Source organism: Phacochoerus africanus, chromosome X (genome assembly GCF_016906955.1).
Source record: "Phacochoerus africanus isolate WHEZ1 chromosome X, ROS_Pafr_v1, whole genome shotgun sequence".
Classification (NCBI taxonomy): domain Eukaryota; kingdom Metazoa; phylum Chordata; class Mammalia; order Artiodactyla; family Suidae; genus Phacochoerus; species Phacochoerus africanus.
In genome coordinates, this window is record NC_062560.1 from 24,509,338 (window position 1) to 24,533,926 (window position 24,589).

A 24,589-nucleotide genomic window follows, 5' to 3' on the forward strand; every position below is an offset into this window, starting at 1 on the left:
CTAATCCCATCCAGAGACAAAGCCCCACCACCAGAAGGATTAGAATCAGCTCCACCTACCAGTGGGCAGGCATCAGCCCCTCCCACCAGGAAGCCTACACCAAGCCCCCCATACCCACTTCAGCCACAAGGGGGGCAGACACCAGAAGTGAGAGAGGCTACAACTCTATTATCTGGAAAAAGGTCACCACACCAAGAACCTATAAAAATGAAAAGACAGAGAACTATAACTCAGATGAGGGAGAAAGGAAAAACCCCAGAAAGTCAGCTAAGCAATGAGGAGATTCTCAGCCTCCAGGAAAAAGACTTTAGACTGTCAATGCTGAAGATGATGCAAGACAGTGGAAATAAACTGGAGGCAAAGATGGGTAACTTACAGGAAACACTGAGCAAAGAGATACAAGCTATAAAACTGAAACAAGAAGAGATGCAAAATACAATAACTGAAATAAAAAATTCACTAGAAGCAGCCAACAGCAGAATACAGGAGGCAGAAGAACGAATAAGCAAGGTGGAAGACAGACGAGTGGAAATTACGGATGTGGAACAGAAAAGAGAAAAAAGATTGAAAAACAAATGAAGAGAGTCTCAGAGAACTCTGGACAACGTTAAACACATCAACATCCATGTTATATGGCTGCCAGAGGGAGAGGAGAGAGAGAAGAGGAATCTCTCTCCTTTTTCTGAAGAGGACAGAAAAAATATTTCAAGAGATAATAGCCAAAAACTTCCCTAACATGGCAAAGGAACCACTCACTCAAGTCCAGGAAGCACAACGAGTACCATATAAAATAAACCCAAGGAGGAATACCCCAAGACACATATTGATCAAACTGACCAAAATGAAAGACAAAGAGAACATCTTGAAAGCAGCTAGGGAAAAGAAACAAGTAACATACAAGGGAACCCCAATAAGGTTATTGGCAGATTTTTCAGCAGAAACTCTGCAGGCCAGAAGGGAGTGGCATGATGTACTTAACGTGATGAAAGGAAAAATCCTCCAACCAAGATGACTCTACCCAGCAAGGCTCTCATTCACATTTGAAGGAGAAATCAAAACCTTCTCAGACAAGCAAAAGCTGAGAGAATTCAGCAACACTAAACCAGCCGTACAGCAAATACTAAAGGAACTTCTCCAGGCAGGAAAGAAAAGACAGCAACAGGAAACAACAATTCCACAAATGACAAGGCTCACCAGTAAAGGTATATATACAGTAAAGATACAAAATCATCTATGCACAATTATACCACCAAAATCAGAAATCATGAGAAGAGGTGGGTACAAATGCAGGACACTGGGGATGCACTTGCAATTAAGAGAACAACTTAAAACAATCTCATATACATACAGACTCTTATATCAAAACTTCAGAATAACTGCAAACCAAAAATCTACAATTGGTACACAAACAATTAGGAAAAATCAACTCAAATACCACACTAAAGATAGTCATCAAACCAGAAGATGAGAGAACAAGAGAAGAAGGAAAGAAAAAAGAGTAACAAAAACCAATCCAAAGCAATTAATAAGACGGCAATAAGAACATACAGATCAATAATTACCTTAAATGTTAGTGGACTAAACACCCCAACGAAAAGACATAGACTGGCTGAATGGATACAAAAACAAAGCCCATATATATGCTGTCTTCAAGAGGCCCACTTCACTTCTAGGGACACATACAAATTGAAAGTGAGAGGATGGAAGAATATCTTTCATGCAAATGGGGATCAAAAGAAAGCTGGAGTAGCAATACTCTTATCAGACAAAATAGACTTTAAAATGAAGAATATTTTAAGGGACAAGGAAGGTCACTACATAATGATCAAAGGATCACTCCAAGAAGAATATAACAATTTCAAATATCTACGCACCACCCAACATAGGTTCACCACAATATATAAGGCAACTGCTAACAACCTTAAGAGGACAAAGAGACAATAACACAATCATAGTGGGGGACTTTAACACCCCACTTATAGCAATGGACAGGTCATCCAGACACAAAATCAATAAGGAAACACAGGCCCTGAATGAAGCATTAGACCAGATGGACTTAAGAGATATTTATAGGACAGTCCATCCAAAAGCTAACAGAATACACATTCTTCTCAAGTGCACATGGAACATTCTCTAGGACTGATCACATCCTGGGCTACAGGACCTGGGTGAATGACAACTTTGAGAACCCATCCAATCGTATAGGAAGGTATCCAGAGACTTCGCCTCGTCTGCCCTTAGACCTACATGGTCAGGCAGCCTTCTGCTAGGAAAGTCTCAAGGAGATGAGGACCCTGTTGTAAGGGCAGTGGCAGAAGGACGTGCCCAAGGTCCTGAAAGGAGTTTAATGGAGAACTCTGTCTGAAATTGAGGATGCTGCCACCCCAGAACAGAGGGGGCGCCAGAGATCGAGGCCTTATTGGTGGTGAGGCGAGAGGGAGCACTCACTTCCTCCTAGGCAGCCGGTGGAACGCCAGAGACGGCCTCGGGTGAGCAGTATCGAGTGAGGAGTTCCAGGCTCTAGAAAGAATCGATTATCAAGGTGAGAATCAGAATGGACTATCAGAATTGATTATCAAAGGTGAATGAATAATGGGAGACACCCCCCCACACAAGCCCCGCGTCCCCGCGTCCCCACATGCCTCTGTCTCCCCCCAAGGCCCCTCCCCCCGAAGCCCCTCCTCGGTTCCGGGAGGCCTTGGGCAGGGTAGTCGGGCTGAGGGAGACTTTTCCCCCTGAGGTTCTCAGGGAGGTAAAGGCCTTGACTTAAGTTTAAGGGTGGCCTCAGTTCAGCAGAGTGATAAAACCCTGACAAGAGTCAGGGTGAGGAAATAGGTGGAAAGTTCCAACAAGGCCCTGCTGGCCGCTTTTAGAGGACCCGAGCGTGGCAGTCAATGTGAGCTGTCCTTTCCTATTTGATATATCAGGAAGCTGAGGGCTTGCCCCGAGGAAATCAAGGATGCAACTCTGAGTGAGGTCTAAAGGAACCTCAACCCCACGACAGTGAGGTGGCACAGAACCTGCGGTTTGTGTAAAGTCTGGGACACCCTGGGGCAGGCCTGTCAGGCTTATTTCTGCAAGGATGGTCTCAGGGACATAAGGGCCTTGGTTTGAGGGGTGGGGCCTCATGTTAACAAAGAAAAGCATCCCAGGCGTGGTCGGACGTCAGAATAAGGACCCCGGGTGAGGACTGAAGGAATTTCCGCCCTGCTGGCAACCTGGGGTGTCTGTGCACTGTTGAAGTGATGATTGACACTCATTTTCTCCTACAGTATCACGGGGAGGGGTTAGGAGGGTGGAATGGGAGGGAGAAAGAGGATGAGGGGGAGGCAGGGGAAAGGGGGATGGGGAGAAGGGGGAGGAGGCAGAGGATGGGCGGCAGGCAGGGAGATGGGGGGGAGTGTGAGATTTTTGTTTTTAATAAATAGTTTATACTCCAAAGTAGGAAGATTTCCGAATATTTCCAGGAGTTAAGTTGTCAGGGCAGGGGATGACGACTAACAACTAGGGCACAAGAGAATCCATCCTCTATTCTCAGCCTTAGAGACCAAAGGCAGGTGGGGCAAAAGGCACTCTTGGGGTGAAAGGGCATCTCAGGAGACTGATGCCAGGAAGAGAGAAGTTCCAGATTAATGCCAGGGGTTACCCTCACTTATTTACATCAAATCTAAGAGAGAAGAGAACTTCAGTATGAGGGTGCAGCCACCAGTCAACAGAGGGGAGGTGTACCAGGTACTACCTGGAGACCAGGTGACTATCCTGAATGAGACCTGAGGACCTAAGCAACCCATGAAGGAGAGGGCTCCAGTTAGTTCTCAGTTGAGTGTCCCCTGACAGAGATAGGGGCTAAGGAACCCTTTCACTTCCTCCTCTGGGGTCTCAGGGAGGTGGTGGCTTTGGTTTGAAGTGTCAACTCCAAAGCATAGGAATGGAGGAGTCCTGGGACCTGCTAACAGTTGACATGATGACCCTGACTATAAACTGAGAAAACACCCATACCCCAGAACAAAGGCTCCCACTGGCAGCCCCTGCTATTACCCCAGCATTCCCCAGGTGGGGCTGGCAGGCTGAAGTCTAAGCTTCCCTCAAACTTCCTCCACAGGGTTCCCAGGGGACAGGTTAATCAGAATAGAAGCTGGGTTCTAGAGCAGTGCCCTCAAGGAAACCTGCAGAGGTAGCCCAGGTTAAAGCCAAGGTGAAATCTCCCTGCTGAAAGTGTTTATTCTCCTTCCTCCAGGTATCCACATCTCCTGACTTCCTGTCTATACTCCTTCCTACTACCCCTGACCATGCCTCGGAGTCACAAGAGCAAGCTCCATGCTGGTGAGAAACGCCTCAAGGCCCGACGTGAGACCCAGAGTTGTGGGGGTGCTCAGGTCACAGCAGCAGCAGAGGAGGAGTCCGCTACCTCCTCCTCTCCTCAGTGTGGAGGCATTACCCAAAGCCTGCCTGCTACTGGGTCATGTAGCACCACCCAGGAGCCTCAAAGAGCACTAACCACCACCACTACTTCTATAGGCATTTGTTACACTAGATCTGACGAAGCTTCCAATGGCCAAGATGAGGATGGGGTATGTGCATATGAGGTCCCACCCTTCACTGAGAGAAGTGACTTTTTAACCAGGAAGGCTGGGTTGTTGGAGCAGTTCCTTCTGTACAAGTATAAAATGAAGCAGCCCATTCTGAAGGAAGACATGCTGAAGATTATCCACCAAAACCACCACGACCGATTTGCTGAGATTCTCAAGAGAGCTTCTGAGCGCATTGAGATAATCTTTGCAGTAGATCTGAAGGAAATCGATTCAACCAGGCAATGCTATGATCTTGTCAGCAAATTGAAGCTCCCCAACAATGGGAGAGTGCGTGGTGGCAGGGGGCTACCCAAGACTGGTCTCCTGATGAATCTCCTGGGTATGATCTTCATGAAGGGCAACTGTGCCACTGAGGAAGACATCTGGAAATTCCTGAGTATGATGCGCGTATATGCAGGAAGGAAGCACTTCATCTACGGGGAGCCGAGGAAGCTCATCACCAAAGATTTAGTGAGGCTGAAGTACCTCGAGTACCGCCAGGTGCCCGACAGTGATCCTCCACGCTATGAGTTCCTGTGGGGCCCTAAAGCGCATATTGAAACCAGCAAGATGAAAGTCTTGGAGTTTTTGGCGAAGGTCAATGAAACCGTCCCCAGTGCCTTCCCAATTTATTATGAAGAAGCTCTGCGAGATGAAGAAGAGAGAGCCTGAGCCATGGATGCAGCCGGCACTGACATTATTACCAAAGTTCAGTGCACCCACCAGGGCCCATGCCCACCAAGCTATACCTCCCCACCCCTACTGAAGTTTGATTTTATCCCCTAGACAAGAAAATATAGTATCACAATAGGGATAATATTCTTGAAAATGTGGAAGAATCCCACAGTAAAAGAGTTCGGATAATGGTTCAGAAAAAAAAAAATAGTAAAACGTGTTCAATCTTAGTTTTCCTTATTCCTTTTAGTCTTCGACTTTGTAAATGATTTATACTTTGAGTTTCTTAATTCTTCAAGAAAGTAAGAGAAATTAAATGTTACTAAATAAGAACTTGTGGGGTTTGTTTATTTGTTTGTTTGTTTTGCCTTTTCTAGGGCCGCCCCGGCAGCATATGGAGGTTCCCAGGCTAGGGGTCTAATCGGAGCTGTAGACACTGGCCTACGCCAGAGCCACAGCAATGCAGGATCCAAGCCGAATCTGCGACCTACACCACAGCTCACAGCAACGCCGGATCCTTAACCCACTGAGCCAGGCCAGGGATCGAACCCTCAACCTCATGGTACCTAGTCGGATTCATTAACCACTGCGCCACGACGGGATCTCCAGACCTTGTGTTTACTGGCTCTTCATTTCACCACATACTGAGTATCTGCTCTTTGGAAGGTTTAGTGCTAGGACTGGGGATGCTAAGATAAAATCCATCCTCTACTCATAGAATTTTAGATCCTATGAGTTGTAAGCACACAAGATACTGAAATCTTCTCTATGACCTAAAGGTAAAGTAAAAAGAATTAGATGAGGAGGAAGGTGTTCCTTATGAGAACATCTAAGTGTAAATTTCCTGAGCAAGGCAGTTTGGGACTTTAGGAAACTGCAAGTCCTCAGTGGAATGTAATTTTCATTTATATTGTGTGGTGGGCTAGTTAAGGTTCTGGAAATGGTGAGTAGAGGCCAAAGTCTCCAATGGTATGTTTCAGAGCTGACAGAAAAAACTCCCTGTTAGTCTGCTCAGGCTGCTATACCAAAATACCACAGCCTGGATGACTTAAGAGACATTTATTTTTCAAAGTTACTGAAGCTGGGAAGTCCACAATCAGTGTAGCAGTGGATTCCGTTCCTGGTAAGAGCCCTCTTCCTGGCTTGCAGGCAGCCACCTTCTCTCTTTGCTCACATGGCAGTTCCGGTCTCTCTTGCTTTTCTTCTGAGAACACTAATTGCATCATGAGTGCCCCATACTCGTGACCTCTTCTCAACTTAACTACCTCCCTAAGACTCCACCTTCAAATACCACCATGTGGATAGGGGGAGATAGGTTAGGGCTTCAACTTGTGAATTTTGGGAGGACACAAACACTCGGTCCATAATAGAAGACTGCTGCTACTAGGCATTATTGATAAAGCATAAAAAAATCTCTACCTGGGGCAGGAAAGGAAGGTGTCCTTTGTTTTTGTTCCAGTGCAGATGAACAGAGTGTGCAAACTAGGTGTTCTATGCACATCATCTCCAGGGAGGTTCTAAGAAATAGTGGTGACTCTCCCTTAGGTGAGGTGCCAAGAAACCACTGTGCTGGCACTCTTGCCACAAACTGGGAAACTCAGGGCCTGCTCCATTAAAAAGGCATTTTAATTAGGTTATTGAGTATAATTTGGCAAACTCTAAGTGAAGGATAGCTTTTGTACGAGTGTGTAATGTATGTAAACAGGTGGTTTGGATGGAAGGGATGGAGGGAACTTGTGCCTTGACACCAATATAGGAGCTTGAGCTGCATCCAGCTGGAGACAACGACTCCACACCTAAACTAAATGACAGGTACTCTAATGGGGAAAATGAGTTTTACACGCTAGGAATAATTTTTGGTTGATGCAGTGTTCTTTGTCCAAGAATATTGCATGTCCTCTGAAATTTCTTGCATAAAAAAATATTCCAAGCGAGGTAATCGGCATCATCTGGGATCAAAATAATAATAATAAATGGTATTCTTTCAATATTGGGTGATATGTTGTAATCCTCTTGCCATGTGATTTATATATAGTGCATACATTCCAACATTTTTATATGATAGGGCTTACCAAACTCACTTGGCAGATGAAGAACTCACAGTTTTTTTCAGAAGACTAGTTATTAGCAGAGCTGGGGGTAGACCCCTGATCTGAATTTGTCTAGAGCCCACACTGCTGCATTCCACCTAGCTGGAGGCAGACCTGTTTCTCAATTCACTTTTCTTTGCACTATTCCAAAATGTATCTCGAGCAATAAAAAGGCACTTGGCGCTGAAGTGCTAAAAGCAGGCCTAATAAAAGGAAGAGTAAACATGAGAATAAATTGATATTTGGGGATTTTCCCTGGGCTTCATTTTCCTAAGGATCTTACCAAGAGCAAGCTCTGTCCAGGAGCTAGTATTTTGTCCAGCTACAGCTCTTTCCACCATTACAATGCCCTTTCCTTGGGACTTCCCCAGTGGATCCTCCCTCCAACTCTGGAACCTGACCTGTTGACCAGCTCTTCTCTGCAGCTTCCTTTGAGGGCTCCACCCTGCTCTCAGTGGAGCAGAGAGTCCATATTGCCTGCTCTCTCCACTGACTTAGAGCATCCCGACTCCGTGACGGTCACGTCCTTCACTATGGATGTGTATCACCTTTATGTTCCTGTTTATGAGGCAATTTGGAGATCATATGTCTGTCTCTGTATTTGTCTCTTTCTTTGTCTCTTCATTATTTTTTGTCCTTTTTTTTTTTTTTTTTTTTTTTTTTGCTGTTTCTTGCACCGCTCCTGCGGCACATGGAGGTTCCCAGGCTAGGGGTCTAATCAGAGCTGTAGCCGCTGGCCTACGCCAGAGCCACAGCAACGCGGGATCCGAGCCGCGTCTGCAACCTCCACCACAGCTCACGGCAACGCCGGATCGTTAACCCACTGAGCAAGGGCAGGGACCGAACCCGCAACCTCATGGTTCCTAGTTGGATTCGTTAACCACTGCGCCACGACGGGAACTCCTCTTCATTATTTTTCAAATGTTACTCCTCTTAATTGTTTAAATAGCTTCTGAGTGTAAGTTTATGAATCACTTGTTTATACATTTATTGGGTATATCGAGTTTGTAGGGGGAAGTTTTTATATTTTGTGAGTAAAATTAGGAAAACTTCACTCTTATTTTTGATCCAGAATAGGGTAACAAGGCAGAGGTGTTACTTTAGAAAAATTAAATAACTCAGTAGTAAAATTAGTGGGATCCAGAAATAGAGCAAAATAAAGTAAAAGAATGTCAATTCCTGCCTTATCTTCTTTAGTCTGTTGTTCAGTGAAAATTAATGACACCTACCTGAATTTGTTTAGCTTACTTAAGAATTTAGGAGAAAGTAAATATTAATAAATTAGGTAATAAGGTCCCAAGCTCATTTATTCCCTTTACATTAATTGGGCATCTGCTCTTTGGAATATACTCTTATTATTGGGAATGCTAAAATCTTTGTTTCTAAGAGTAGTAATCTTTACAAGGAAGATGGTAAGATAAAATGGTAAACCAGGGGGACAATTAAAAAGAAAGAGTGAGGGCACTGAGGTCCAGATAAATGCAGTGACGTGGAAGTTAAGTTTAAATGCCACAAGCTAAGTCTATTTGGGAAACTGCCAATTCTTCAGACTAAAGTTTGTTTAGCTATATCATGGGGAGTTAAGTGGGAGTGTCCCCACTTTCCCAGCTCTTCACATGGCATGTCTCAGAGCTGAAAGACTTAAGTTTGGAGCACCTGCTATATAGCACAGAGAACTCCACTTAATATCCTGTGATAATCTATGTGCTAAAAGAATCTGAAAGCGAGTGGATGTGTATACATATATAACTTCTGAGTGTAAGTTTATGAATCACTTGTTTATACAGAAATTATCATGACATTGTAAATCAACCATACTTCAGTAAAACTTTTTAAAAAACAAAACAAAAACAAAATTACTTTTGAATCCTGGGTAAACTAAAAAGAAACTCTCCATGGTGTTCTGGGTCCTTTTCCATTACATTCGAACACAGTTTGCAAAGTAATTATTGTTTTATCTACATCTCCTGTTCACACAAACACCTGACAATTTTATTTATTTATTTATTTATTTTTGTTTTTGGTCTTTTTAGGGCCACACCCACGGTATATGGAAATTCCCAGGCTAGGGGTCAAATTGGAGCTGTAGCTGCCAGCCACAGCCACAGCCACAACTACGTGGGATCCAAGCCCTGTCTGTGACCTACACCAGAGCTCACCACAGTGCCAGATCCTTAACCCACTGAGTGAGGCCAGGGATCAAACCCACACCCTCGTAGATACTAGTCGAGTTTGTCACCACTGAGCCATGACTGGCACTCCTGCACAATTTTTGATAAGTTGTAATTTCAGTTCATTTTGTTCAAAATATTTTTTTCAAATTTCTCTTGAGATTTCTTTTTATAGTCATGTATTGTTTGATCTCCAAGTTTTGGGGATTTTCCACGTATCTTTCTGTTATCGATTTCTAATTTAATTCCATTATCGTCTGATATAGAAAGTGTGAGATTTCTATTCTTTTAAATTTGTTAAGATAAATTTTATGGCCCTGAATGTGTTCCGTAATGATGAATGTGTATTCTGAAAGTGGGATGAAGTAGTCTATAGATGTCGATTGTATCCTGTTGATTAATGATGTTGATGAGTTCAACTATGTCCTTACTGATTTTCTGCCTGCTGGATCTGTCCATTTCTGAAAGTGAGGTGTAGAAGTCACCAAATATAATAGTGGATTCATCTATTTCTCCTTACAGTTCTATTAATTTTTGCCTCACATGTTTCGATGCTTTGTTTTAGGCAAACACATATTAAGGGTTGTTATGCACACATTAAGGATTGTTACACCTTCTTAAAGACTTGACCCCTTTATCATTATGTAATGCCCTTCTTTATCACTAATAAATTTCCTTGCTCTGAGTTCTGCTCTAACTGAAATTAATATAGCCATATCTCACTTTATTTTAATTAATGTTAGAATAGTATATCCTCCTCCGCTCCTTTACTTTCTTTTTTTTTTTTTTTTTTTTTGCTTCTTAGGGCCCACACCTGTGGCCTGTGGCAGTTCCCAGACTAGGGGTCACATTGGAGCTATAGCTGCTGGCCTACACCACAGCCTCAGCAACACCAGATCTGAGCCACATCTGTGACCTATACCACAACTCATGGCAACAGTAGATCCTTGACCCACTGAGGGAGGCCAGGGATCGAACCCACATCCTCATGGATCTTAGTCGGGTTCAATAATCACTGAGTCCCTACGGGAACTCCCTCCACTCCTGTACTTTTAACTTACATGTGTCTTTATATTTAAAGGGGATTTCTTTCTCTAAACAATATAGTTGGGGGTTGTCTTTAGATCCATGCTGGCAACCTCTACCTTTTAATTGTTGTTTTTAGACTGTTGATATTCAAAGTAATTACTGTTGTGATTGAATTAATATCTACTATATTCGTTACTGTCTTCTTTTTTTTTCTTTTTGTCTTTTGTCTTTTCAGGGCCGCCCCTGCGGCATATAGAGGTTCCCAGGCTTGGGGTCTAATCAGAGCCACAGCAACGCCAGATCCGAGCCACATCTGCAACCTACGTCATAGCTTACGGCAACGCCGGATCCTTAACCCACTGAGTGAAGCCAGGGATCGAACCTGTAACCTCATTGTTCCTAGTCAGATTCATTTCTGCTGCGCCACGATGGGAACGCCTGTTGCTCTGTTACTGTTTTCTATTTGCTGCCCTCTTTTTCTTTCTTTCTTTCTTTTTTTTTTTTTTTTTTTTGTCTTCTTAGGGCTGCATCTGTGGTATATGGAGGTTCCCAGGCTAGGGGTCGAATTGGAGCTGTAGCCCCTGGCCCTTGCCACAGCCACAGCAATGTGGGATCCAAGCCAGAGGCACCTGCAACCTACACCACAACTCAAGACAACGCTGGATCCTTAACCTGCTGAGCGAGGCTAGGGATCAATTCATTTGCATGGAGCCATGACAGGAACTCCCCTTCTTTTTCTTATTTTTATCTTTTACTCTTTTCCCACCTTTTGTGATTTTTATGTTGATTAGCTTGATTGGGGGAATCATTTCATGATGTATATGTATACCAAAATATCACATTTCACATCTTAAATACATGTAATATATATTTGTCATTCATACCTCAGTAAAACTGGAAAAAATTAGTCAAGTATTTTATGGGATTCCATTTTCTATCCTTTCTTATTGTCATCAATTCTTTTAAAACATTACTTCAATGATTGCTCCAGTGTTTGCAATATACATTTACAACTAATTCAAATTCATTTTGCAATAAGACCACATCACTTTACAGAGAGTCCACGTAGCTTACAATCAGAGTATTTCTAAATTCTCCCTCCTGTCCACTGTATCATTTCTTTCACTCATTTCACTTATACATAGGCCATAATCAAACACATTATTATAGTTATTGTTTTTAATAAACTGATATCCATCAGATCAATTATGAATTTAAAAAATATGTTTTCTTTCACTTGCCCTTATTCTTTCTCTAATGTTCTTCTCTTTATACGGATTCTTTACCATTTTGAAGAACTGCTTTTATTCTTGCAAGGTCAATCTATTGGCAACAAATGCCCAATTTTTGTTTGTCTGAGAAAGTCTTTATTTGTCCTTCACTTTTGAAGGATACTTTTTCAGGATAGAGAATTCCTGTATTTTTTCCTCTCAACACTTTAAATATTTCACACAACACTTTTCTTGTTTATATGGTTTCTGAGAAATAGATATAATTCTTATCTTTGCTCTTCTACAGACAGGCTGCTTTTCCTCTGGTTTCTTTCAAAATTTATCTTTGATTCTCTGCAGTTTGAGTATTATATGCTATGATGTGTGGGTTTTTTCAACACCATCAAGCAATTCTCCAGTTCTCAGCAGACCCTGACTGGATGTCCTACAAATTTAACTCAATTCTGATGCTATCTACTTCGAGAATGCATCACATCCCCCAGGTTAAAGGCTCAGTCCCACAAGACTGCATCTACTTCAATGCTGATCAGAAGTTCAGGTTGCTATCTGTACTTCTAACCTACCAGCTACAAAGTTCACAAGTGATTCTCAGTCTAACACCCTCTTAAACTGGACAGGATGTCACATCAGAATGGAACTGTTTATTTCCCTTGTCCCACACAGAATGATGGAGAAGGCTAGAGTGGGGTATTTTATTTCTCCCATGCCAGTTGAGCTCCGATAAAACCTTAATAGATTATGCTCTGACAATACAGTTTCTCCTGAGGACAGGCCTTGTTAAGAAAAATAGAATGCTCTAGCATATGTCAAATGATTACTTTTCCCTCCCCCACTGCTGGAAGCCCAAAGGGATTATTATTATTATTTTTTTTTTTCCTAATCTTCACTGTGAGAATCTGGTAGAGCTCCAGGAGGTAAAATTCACAAAAATATAGAGAACTTTAAAACTCTCAGGCTTTTCCATAATGGGCCTCAAGACATTTCCCAATTACAACTCAGGTTTTCCTACCTTGGTACTGGTTCTTATGGGGGTTTCTGCTCTGGTAAGCTCTGAATCTCTGTATTTACCTGTCTCTCCAGTTGGAGGTAAGCAGTGGGTGCTGTTGTCTCACTCCTCTGAAAGATCTAATAAGATGTACTGATTTTTCAGCTTTTTATTTCTTTCTAGGATAGAATGATGACTTCCAAGCATCTTACGTGCCAGACAAGAAACTGGAACTTTAGTATTTCTTCAATTATTCTTTCTACCCCTTTCTCTCCTCTCAGACTATTATATATATGCTTTCATAATTGATGCTGTTCCACAGGTCTCTTAGGCACTGTTCATTTTCCTTAATTATTTTTTTTCTTTCTCTTCCTCGGACTATATAATCTCAAATGACCTAACTTCAGGTTTAATGAGTCTTTCTTCTGCCCCCTCGGATCTCCTAGTATAGTTTTTTGTTTCTGTTATTGTATTTTCAACTCCAAAATTTCTATTTGGTTCATTTTAATAACTTCTAAATTTGGGTTTATACTCTCCATTTGGGGAGATGTAATTCTCACAGCTTCATTAGTTCTTTGCACATGATTTTTCTTACATCTTTGATAATATTTAAATAGTTGATTTAAGGTCTATGTCCAGTAAGTCCAATGTGTGGGCTTCCTACTATACAGTTTCTATTAATTTTTTTCCGTACTTTTTTCATTTCATACCTCATGATTTTTTTTTGAAAACCAGATATTGTGAATATTATGATGTGTCAATTTTGAAATCAGATTATCCCTCCATTCATGGTTTATTTATGTTACTTGTTATGGTTTCTGAGTATTTGCTTCATTAACTTTTGGAAATTTTTTCTTTTTTCTTCTGGACTTGTGGCTACACCACACCCACAGCAGTGCAGGATCTGAGCCATATCTGCAAACTGTACCACAGCTAACAGCAATGCTGGAACCCTGACCTACTAAGTGAGGCCAGGGATCAAAACCACATCCTCACAGATGCTAGTCTGACTCATTTCCACTGTACCACAATGGGAACTCCCCAGAACTAACTTTATAAGATATGTATTCTTTGTCATGAGTGACCAATGACATCTCCGTCCAATTAGTTTATTGGTCAGCTAGTGATTTGACAGAGATTTATTTTCCTTAATGCTTGGAATAAAAAATATCAATCACTTCCATTCTTGTCAATTGGCTCTATGTGTTTACATTGAAGCATGCATTTTACAATCATTTGGGCAATTTACAACTTTCCTATGCTCCTCCTGCTTGCACAGAACCTAAATGTGAGCCTCAGGTGAGAAATTAGGGCCTGTCAGGTATATTTTTTCAGCATTAACTCATCTTGGGAATTCATATAATTTTCTAGATTCCCAGGAACATGTGGTAGCTTTTCAAAACCCCTTTTCCCCAAAGCATCTCACTTCTCAACCTTTTTTCCCAAGCTTTTTGGTTTGTCTATTATTTGTTCCAACTATTATCCCTTGCCTTAGGCATTTATCTTGAAATATTTTTGACAAGCACTCCCCAGGAAACAGCTCCTCCCTGGGAGAGTTTAGAATCTGGAGAAATAAAAGGAGTCCTCTGAACCCATCCTTCAGGGAGCCACTAGATAGGCTGAAACAACCACAATTTCCTAAGAACACATCCTTTCTGCCCTTTCTAGCATGAGGAACCCATATCTGGATAGCCGGCTCCTCTCTTTAAGGGCAATACTCATTGGGTGAGCTAGGTAAGAGGTAAGTTAAAATTTCACAAAGTTGTCTTATCAAGATTCAGCTCTCCTCTAACTTTTTTCCTGGTCAATGGTTTTATCTTTTTTTTTTTTTTAATTGAAGTATGATTGATTTACAACGTTGTAGTAGTTTCTGGTATACAGCAAAGTGATTCAGTTACACATAAATATACATATTCTTTTTCATATTCTTTTCCATTATGGTTTATTATAGGATATTGAATATAGTTCCCTATGCTATACAGTAGGACCTTGTTTTTTGTCATATGTATATATAGTGGTTTGTATTTGCTAATCCCAAACTCCTAATTTATTATTCCCCCACCCCCTTTCTCCTTCAGTAACCATAATTTTGTCTTCTATGAGTCTGTTTCTGTTTTGTAAATAAGTTTGTGTCATATTTTAGATTCCAGATATAAGTGATATCATATGGTATTTGTCTTCTCTTCTGACTTACTTCACTTGGTATGATAATCTCTAGGTCTATCCATGTTGCTACAAATGGCATTATTTCATTCCTTTTTATGGTTGAGTAATATTCCATTTAGTATATACACCGCATCTTTATCCATTCATCTGTCAATGGACATTTAGGTTGTTTGGCTAATTGTAAATACCACTGCTATAAATATTGGTGGGCATATATATTTTCCAATTAGCATTTTCTCTAGATATATGCCTAGGAATGGGATTGCAGAATCATATGATAACTGTATTTTTTGTTTTTAAAAGAATCTCCATACTGTTCTGCATAGTGGCTACACCAACTTATAATAAATGAGGAGACGACCTAATCAGAAAAGGAAGCTGACTTGGATTGGAAGAATTAATACTGTGAAAATGGCTATACTACCCAAAGCAATCTACAGATTTAATGTGACCCCTATGAAATTACCCATGATATTTTTCACAGGACTACAACAAATAATCTTATAAACCTAAAATTTATATGTAATTATAAAAGACCCAGGATTGCCAAAGCATAACCCTCCCAAACTTCAGGCAATACTACAAAGGTACAATAATCAAAACAGCATGGAACTGGCACAAAAACAGACATATGAATTAATGGGAGAGAATAGAAAGCCCAGAAATATACCCAGACACCTATAGTCAATTAATCAACAAAGGAGGCAATGAAATGGGAAAAAGACAATCTCCAGCAAGTAGTGCTGGGAAAATTGGGCAGCTGCATGTAAATCAATTAAATTAGAACAAATTCTTACACCAGGCACAAAAATAAACTCCAAATGGCTTAAAGACTTAAATATAAAGCTATGATTAATTGTGGAGATTTTTGTTTCAGAATAGTCTTCTGGAATTCTCCACTCCACCATTTTCATTGACTTCGCCCCATTCTTTCTATTTTTAAGGTAAACACCCTTAACTTCTATGATTGTGAAGTATTGTATAATACACATGTTATTTTCCTTCACATGTTTGAAGTGAGAATGGTGAAAGGCTTAGATAATCCTGGCTCAAGAAAAAAAATTACTGAATATTATTGGGATAGGATTTTAAACAACATAATAATAACCACTATTTTTAGTTTTCTCAGCATTCTTTCTGGTCTCATTGAACTAACCCTTTAAAAGCCAAAAATTGTTTAAAACTAGTATTTTCTTCAACAGTAATGTTTAAATCATATAGCACATATTAAGTACTTTTTTTCCTGAGATCATAATTTGTTTTTTGTGAGTTATTATTTCCATCACTTTAACATTCCTGAACTTGTTATGCACCTTTTTTTTTCCATACAGACATAGTATAAATGCATGGCTAAGTGGTTTACAAAATGTCACACAGAATTAGTAATAACACTAATATTTTAAATATTACCCACAATTGCATAGCCCAAAGAATGATGAAATCAATGTTTTTCCTTGGAACTCTTTGGATACACCTACAATGTAACCACAGACAGGTTATGCAAATAACGTAACCTATCCACGATGTCACATATAATTATTAGAAGATATTTTAAAATATTGATTTCAAATAATGGAAATATATAAACTACTTAGGCATGTTAAGCTTATGCATGCAAATCTGATGATAAAAGAAGTAATACTCAGTCTCACAAAGAATGCATATAGTGAATATTATCAAGAGGCCCATGAAAATTAATATTATAATTGCTTTCACTGCATGAAAAGCAGTTTGTGAAAACTGAAATTTAAACCTTGATGCTAAAATACATGAGTCCAAGATACCTGCTACCCATGAATACAATATTGATCTTAAGGCACTATTCGGAAATTTAAAAGTTTGACATCTACGTATTATAGGGGGATTTCCCTTTGTGGCTAAGCAGATTAGGAACCCAATATCATATCCATGAGGATGCAGGTTCGATCCCTGGCCTTGCTCAGTGGGTTAAGGATCTGGTGTTGCCACGAGCTGAGGTGTAGGTCACAGAGGACACTTAGATCTGGTGTTGCCCTGGCTGTAGCATAGGTCTCAGTTGCAGCTCCAATTCAGCCCCTAGCTCAGGAAGGGGAAACTCCATATGCCACAGGTGCACCATAAAAAAACAAAAATAAAAACAAAAAGTAAGGGACAGTGCACATTAAAGCAAGATTTTTTTAAAAATTAGACTACTTCATGATATGGTCCAATGGTGTATAAAATTTGTTCTAGAGAAACAAAGCATGTTTTCAGACCAATGAATAAAACAGATACTAACACTGACTCCTTTGCCTGCCACTCATGTGATCGTACTTATTAAATAGTATTTCAAACTCTCAAAATATTTTTTTTAGCTTTTGCAAATGGGGAGTTTTTCATTTTGTAAATAAGATATACTCATTTTTTGATCTGAAGTTTATCTAGCATAAATTCTTATATGTAGTGAAGGGAGGGGGATTAAGCAAACTAAGTAAATTTTTAACTTAAAAAATCTTTAAAAAATATGCTACACTATTATTTACAAAAGTATTGCATTATATAAAGTTGTATTTTATATAACTTATTATTTCCATCAAACCATACCAAAGAGTACAAATTTTACTTATGTAGACTAAAATGATTATGCTTACTTCTAAGTTAAATTTTTAATCTGATTATTTAGTCTGAAAGTAAAAAGCATTAAATAACTAAAATAGTAAAAGATGATTATGGTGTTTTATTTTGTACTGACCTTGCTAGGACATTGTAAAAATAAAAGAAGTATCAAAAATTAGAATTACATTAAGTTATTTTGAACAATAATTGACAACGGTCCTAATAGGCTTTAATATGCTAATACTTAATTTGAATAATCAAAGGACACTGAATGATAAAATTCCCCTTTGAAAGATATCTCAGTAGTTGATTCAACATCAAGCACATTACCAATGTAAGTGTTTGAAAATAGGCAAATCAATTGGTTAATAACATTACACATTCAATTATAGTTGCATTATTGTACTGAATCACATTCTCTTGGAAATGAGTTATGCCTGTTTGAGATTTATGTTAGTTCTTCTAACCAGAATATCAACTTAATCATCACATCACATTTTCCTTCCAAGTCAGATAATAGAAAAAATACTATGTAGAGCAAATTAATACCTTTAAAATTTCACAACAGAGATCCACAGAATGTGAGAAGTGAAAGGGACCATAAAGGTACTACAATGTGGCTGCATTTCATAGCCCCTCTTTGACATGTATTCTCCAAAGTAAGGCTGTATGGGTAATGACAAAAACCCACTCACAAAGTTAAAAGAAAAAATCATTTGAAATTATAGCTCTGGACTGTGAGGTCAGTGTTCAGGTTAAAAAACTGAAGTTAATCTCTACAATGTGAGATAAAAGTAACTGCTATTTATACCAATTCCAATTAGTTTAGAGAGTCTAGTTCTGAAATGTCAAAGAGGTTTCTACTGATGGACATTATTTTATTCTTTTAAAATGAAAGATAGCAGAATTTGCCACCCCAAAATATGTCTCTTTGGCATAAGGATTATTTTGAACTGATCTTTTTGTTTTTGTTTTTGGTCTTTTTGCCCTTTTCTAGGGCCACTCCCGCGGCATATGGAGGTTCCCAGGCTAGGGGTCTAATTGGAGCTGTAGCCACCAGCCTGCGCCAGAGCCACAGCAATGCAGGATCCAAGCTGCGTCTGTGACCTACACCTCAGCTCACGGCAACGCTGGATCCTTAACCCCCTGAGCAAGGCCAGGGATCGAACTCGCAGCCTCACGGTTCCTAGTCGGATTCGTTAACCGCTAAGCCACGACAGGAACTCCTGAACTGATTATTTTTAAGAACAGGGACACAGGAGAAGCTCTGAAAACCAAGTAGAAGTTACTCTTTGGTGAGAAACATTTACATTTATAAAGGAAATCTCCAATTGTAAGAGTGTCTCCCTCTCTACACCAGGAAGAGGAGAATGACACTAAATCTCTAGAAACTCATCAATAGAGAAGACAATAACTTATATCTGCATTAACAACTTTACCCTTATTTACTGTGTTTTGCCTGGCAATCTCCCAGAAATGGCCTCCCCTTCCCTATCAAAATCTTCTTTTGTCTTCAGCTGGAGATGGTATTTAAGGTGGTGGCTCAGGCCTTAACTGGGAGTTACTCAGTTCTCCTTAGTTATCTCCCATGTACCCAAAAGGTATACATATTGTTAAACTCTGTGTGTGTGTGTGTGTGTGTGTGTGTGTTTTCCTGTTAACCTGTCTTTTTATTCTTGATGGGGAGAAAAGAGGGAATCTCAGCCCAGAACCTGAAGGATAGAGGAAAAATTATTTTTTCCCCTACAGAACTATATTCTTTTAAAGCACAAAATTCTTCGATAGCTCATTTTGCTTTACTCTTTTGAAACTATTATCATTATTAAAAATAGTATTTAATTACTAATTACTCTGTAAATTCTCCAGGTGGTTAAACATCTGTGACATCTAAAATACTAAATACTAATTAAGACATTAAAAACCAAAAAGTGCAAAGAATAGGCATGTAAACTACATTGTCTGAACCTTGGCAGGTGAAAGACTAAACTAAGATGAAGGCTATCAAAATTTCAAGATTTTTTTCTGACTACCAAAACATAAAGAACAAGTAAGACTAGCAAAGTATGAATTTTCATATTATTGATGATTTCTGGGATAACAATGCTAATCAGAGATTATTTTAAAAGCAAACTAATGTCACAATTTTATAAAAACACTATTAAAATATGAGATCAGGTGTATCATCATTAATTAACATATGAACCACACCCACCAAAAATATACAGCCACAGAGCAGAAACAAAGTATGGCCAAATATTTTGTAATTAATGTTTTAGAAAATACTACCAAACATTGAGCTCTCTGACTAAAGACCCAAGGCAGAAATACAATAAAGCACGGACAACATGCTAAGAGGAAAATTAAGATGGCAGCACCGAAGAAAGAATCATTAGGATAAATCAAACAATTACTGAAAGGAAGATGCATTTTAGAACCAAGCTAAGGGACAGTTTAAGAAGTCAAACCAAGCGGGGCCCTGTGGGGCTCCTGGGCACAAAAGCCTTTCTGTGTTCCCAGTTTCTTGATTTTTAGGAAATGGGCCTCATTCCGCTTTCACGGCCTTCCCTGAGTTCCAAGCGACAGATTCAGACAACTGCTGATGGGCAAGGGAGGGGATGAAAAGACAAAGAAGAAACAGTCAAGCAACAATAGTACAGCCTTGGAGAAGGATCCTGGTTCTCCTCAAGGGATACACAAAATGACATAGGCATCTTATACACCTAAGAGAAAAGTGATGTTCTTTGTTCTTCTTTTAGAAATGAATACTTTAAAATTGAACAGCTTGGAAGTTCTCACTGTGGCACAAAAGGATCGGCAGCATCTCTGAGTGCCTGGTTACAGGTTCGATTCCTGGCCCATTGCAGTGTGTTAAAGGATCCAGATAGGTCGCAACTGAAGCTTGGATCTAATCCCTGGCCTGGGAACTCCATATGCCGTGGATGTGGCCATTAGGGAAAAAAAAAAAAAAAAAAAAAAGAACAGATTGGAGTCCTTCCTTGTGCTTCTCCCTGGCTTAGTTGCACCCTAAACACAATTGCCAGTAACCTAAAGATTAGGCACTCTGAGCACAACTTCCTGTGGGTTAAAGCTTATTAGCACATGATGTTATTTAGGAACTTTTTAAGGTTGTTCTAATCTCTGATCAATATGCCTTTTTGCAAGTACTGTTATTCTAGGCAGTAACCCAGAAGACCACCACCAGAATCACACTGAAATCTCCTGATGCCAGGTTTGATGATGAGATTTCCCCAAAGAAGGAATGCATGTCTGCCCCAATGCTGATTCTTATCTATTACCCCATTTTTCTCCTATTAGACTATAAAACTCCCCACGATTCTTCAAAGTGGGGGTACAGTCTTTAAGGAATTAGCCTGCTGTGGCCTCCTTTGCCTGGCAAAGCAACAAAAGCTGTTTTTTCTCCTTCACCCAAAACTCTTATCTCTATGTTTCTCTTCAGCCCCAGTAGACAGAAGCCGAGTTTCAGCAAGAGAAGCACAATTAGGAATACTGAGTATATATTTGATAAAAGAAAATATTACAAAACAGAAACCTATAACAACCTAAACCAGGTTCAAAAGAGACTCTTTGTTGAGTGACCAAACCATTTCTGACAATGAGAAGTTTTAAACAACCAAGAGTGCAATAAAATATTGAAATATATAAGCTGCTATCTTGATGGAATCATATACTTAAGAACAAAGTGGAAACTGCTTATAAGAATTGAATTCCTGGTGTTACTGATATTCAAATATCTTTGCTCTTTTGCATTTTTAATTTTATTACATATATTATATGAAGATAGACATATAATTCTATTTCTTTATTTCTATATTTTGGCCACACTCACAGCACGTGGAAGTTCCCAGGCCAGGATTGAACTCATGCCACAGCAGCAACCTAAGCTGCTGCAGTGACAATGCCAGATCCTTAACCTGATGCACCACGAGACAACTCCTATAATTTTAAATATATGTTTAAAATGGATGTAGATGCTTCATTTTTAGCGCAACCTTTTACAAAATTTTTAACATTTCTTATTTTGCTTGACTATCCTCTTCTCCTTCCTCACAAATCAATACATGCCGCCTTCTCTGCCTTTAAGATGACCAATATAACATGGTCTGCATCCTTATATGCCCTGTATAAATACATATACATATCTATATACATGGATAATCTTTATTTTTTGTCACTGTTGATTTTTTAACAGTGGCATTACACTGGACACACGTGTTTGCATCTTGCTTTTTTCACTCAATAATATTACATGAATAATATCCAACTCAACCAGTAGTTTTAAATAACAATATAATAATTAATGGTAGGGATGTACCACAACTTATCCTGATATTTCCCTAATGACAGAGATTCATTTTTTGTTTTTGCTTTTTTTTACTGAAACAAATATTGCAGCAGTGACTTTTTGCATATGTCCTATGTGTTTTTATTTCTATGGAATAGAGTTCCAGGAGACGGTTTATGTATTTTTAATTTTATATGTTGCCAAGTTTTTTTTTTCAAAAAGCCTCTTATGCATCTGAATTTCACTAGCAATTATGAAAATACTTCTTTCTTCAGTCACCATCAACAAGAGGGATTATAGCTCCTTTTTTTTTTTTTTTTTTTTTGGCCACAGCCGTAGTATATGGAGATTCCCAGGCTAGAGGTCAAATCGGAGCTATAACTATCAGCCACCAGCCTATACCACTGGATCCTTAACCCACTGAGCAAAGCCAGGGATGGAACCCGTGACCTCATGGTTCCTAGTTGGATTCGTTTTTTGCTGCGCCACAGTGGGAACTCCCCAGGATTATAGCTCTTTTTAATTTTAGCCATTCTAATGGGTTGAATGGTACTTCATTGTAATTCTAATTGGCATTTCCCTAACTGCTGGTAAATTTGAGCCTCTTTTCATATTTATGTCAACTCTTTGGATTCGCATCTCCGTGAAAGTTCTAGGTACATATTTTTCTACTGGATTACAAGTCTTGTCAATTTGTAGGAGTGTTTGCCATTTTAAAGAAATTAACCAGTTGTTAATTACATTACTTTTTCTCTTTAGATATACTACCCACTGATTAACTTCATTTATATTTTGTTGTACTTAAATTTAAAAACATACTTTATATTTTCTTTTATAGCTTTTTGGCTTTCAGTTTTGATTAAAATCTTCTCTGCCCTTAAGTTTTTATGTTTTCAAGATATTCTTTTTTTTTTTCTTTGTGCTTACCAAGTTTTACTTGCTTATAGGGTATCATGTGCAGAGGTCTTGCCTCCAGCACTGTAAATCAGGGTTCCTATTATGAAATGACCCTGCCTCACACCTCGATTTGGTGTACCGTGTATAGAAATGCTGCACCTGGCACTTTGATCTGGAGTGCCATGAGCAGCACAGCTGTGTCTAACCTGCAAGAACTCTGTCCCCTCTCTGCTAACAAGAACTGTATAAAGCAGCCCCACCAACCACCTTTCAGGGAGACCATGTACTCTAGAGAGTGAGTTTGCACCTCTCCATTCTTTGACCAAAGAATAAAAATTAAATTTTCTCTAAATGGAACTCAGTCTTGTTCTATTAACATGAACAACTCTAGGCAGGAAGACTCTTGTTGGGACCCAATTCAAAAAGGTTAGTAACAAATTTTGGTGACCATGAAGTGATGACAGATAATGACCTTTTTGCCTCTATCTATCCACTAGGCTCTAGTGGGAGGACAGTGGAGGCTTTGGGAGGTTCACATGAGGATGATTGACTCTAGTCTTTGAGGACACTCTGAAGGGGTAGAATGACAGCAGCCAAATCAGAGCAACTTTGCCCAGCAACCCAATACCTGGGTGGGATGTGCATGAAGCATAGCCTCCAGAATAATTTGGCCTGCGCCCCCTTGAGGAGATCATACTATCACATCCTTGGGGATCAGAGACTGAAACAAGTGTGTATCTGCCCACTGCCTCTGGTTGGCCTTGACTAGGTACCTACGAGACACTAGGGGACAGTGGGGAGCTGTGGACAAGAGGAAACTATGGCAGTCTTGCCCACTGTCTCACCGGAATTGCTGCCCTCTTGACCCCTGTATGAGGCAGTAGCAGCTGCACCAGGGCTTTCTGCTCTCCACGCTGACCTTCAAGGGCCAACAGTAGCATTCTCCATAGTCACCTTCAATTTGGTCAAGGAAAGTGGCCAGTCCTATGAGCCAAGAGGCAAGACGGAGAGAAGGCCAAGGTGATAAGGACCGCCTGACAAAGTGGAACAAGGACACTTGATCTGAGTTCAGGAAAAGACACCAGGGATGCCCAAGCAGGAAAGGGTCCCAAGGTAGGTACACGACCAGGGACTTGACTTCTAGTTTCTCTGAAGTGGGCTGGGGAGTCCTGTGATCCACACATATGACCAGGCACCCCTATTATCAGGAAGACCTGTGAGCTGCTGGCAAGAAGAGGCAACACCCAAGGCCCAACCTCTTGTCTCCCCTCTGCCTGGGAGGAAACCCCTGGGTGATTTTTTTTTTTTTGTCTTTTGTTGTTGTTGTTGTTGTTGTTGCTATTTCTTGGGCTGCTCCTGCGGCATATGGAGGTTCCCAGGCTAGGGGTTGAATTGGAGCTGTAGCCACCGGCCTACACCAGAGCCACAGCAACGTGGGATCCGAGCCACGTCTGCAACCTCCACCACAGCTCACGGCAATGCCGGATCGTTAACCCACTGAGCAAGGGCAGGGACCGAACCCGCAACCTCATGGTTCCTAGTCGGATTCGTCAACCACTGCGCCACGATGGGAACTCCCCTGGGTGATTCTTGATGAAGGTTCCACGGGCTCTCCTCCTGGTATTAGCAAAGAATACCAGCTGCCCCAGTGATCTGGTGAGTACCTGCAGGAATCCCTCGTGTTTTACTCTCACCCAGTGAGAAGTCCTAAAACTCCTCCTCTTGGGCCAAAAGGAGGAAAGAGAAGAGCCAGACCTCACACAGCTGAGCCACTCCCTAAGGGACCAAGTTGGTCAGGAGCTAAGTGTCTAAGCTGCCCTGGCCTGGAGGCGTCCTGTCCAACCCCTGTGGGACATTCTGACCAAGGAGGGACTATCACATGCACTATCATTACAC

The 24,589-nt window shown here is 40.3% G+C and overlaps 1 protein-coding gene across 1 annotated transcript; it reads left to right on the forward strand.

The window, feature by feature from the left end:
- The first annotated feature begins 4,289 nt into the window (after nucleotides 1-4,289).
- Nucleotides 4,290-22,992, forward strand: LOC125117973 (melanoma-associated antigen B5-like). The gene is made up of 4 exons (XM_047764158.1): nucleotides 4,290-5,238; nucleotides 11,055-11,095; nucleotides 13,972-14,052; nucleotides 22,744-22,992. Exons 1-4 carry the CDS (start codon nucleotides 4,290-4,292, stop codon nucleotides 22,990-22,992), a joined length of 1,320 nt encoding a protein of 439 aa, XP_047620114.1.
- Nucleotides 22,993-24,589: the final 1,597 nt, after the last annotated feature.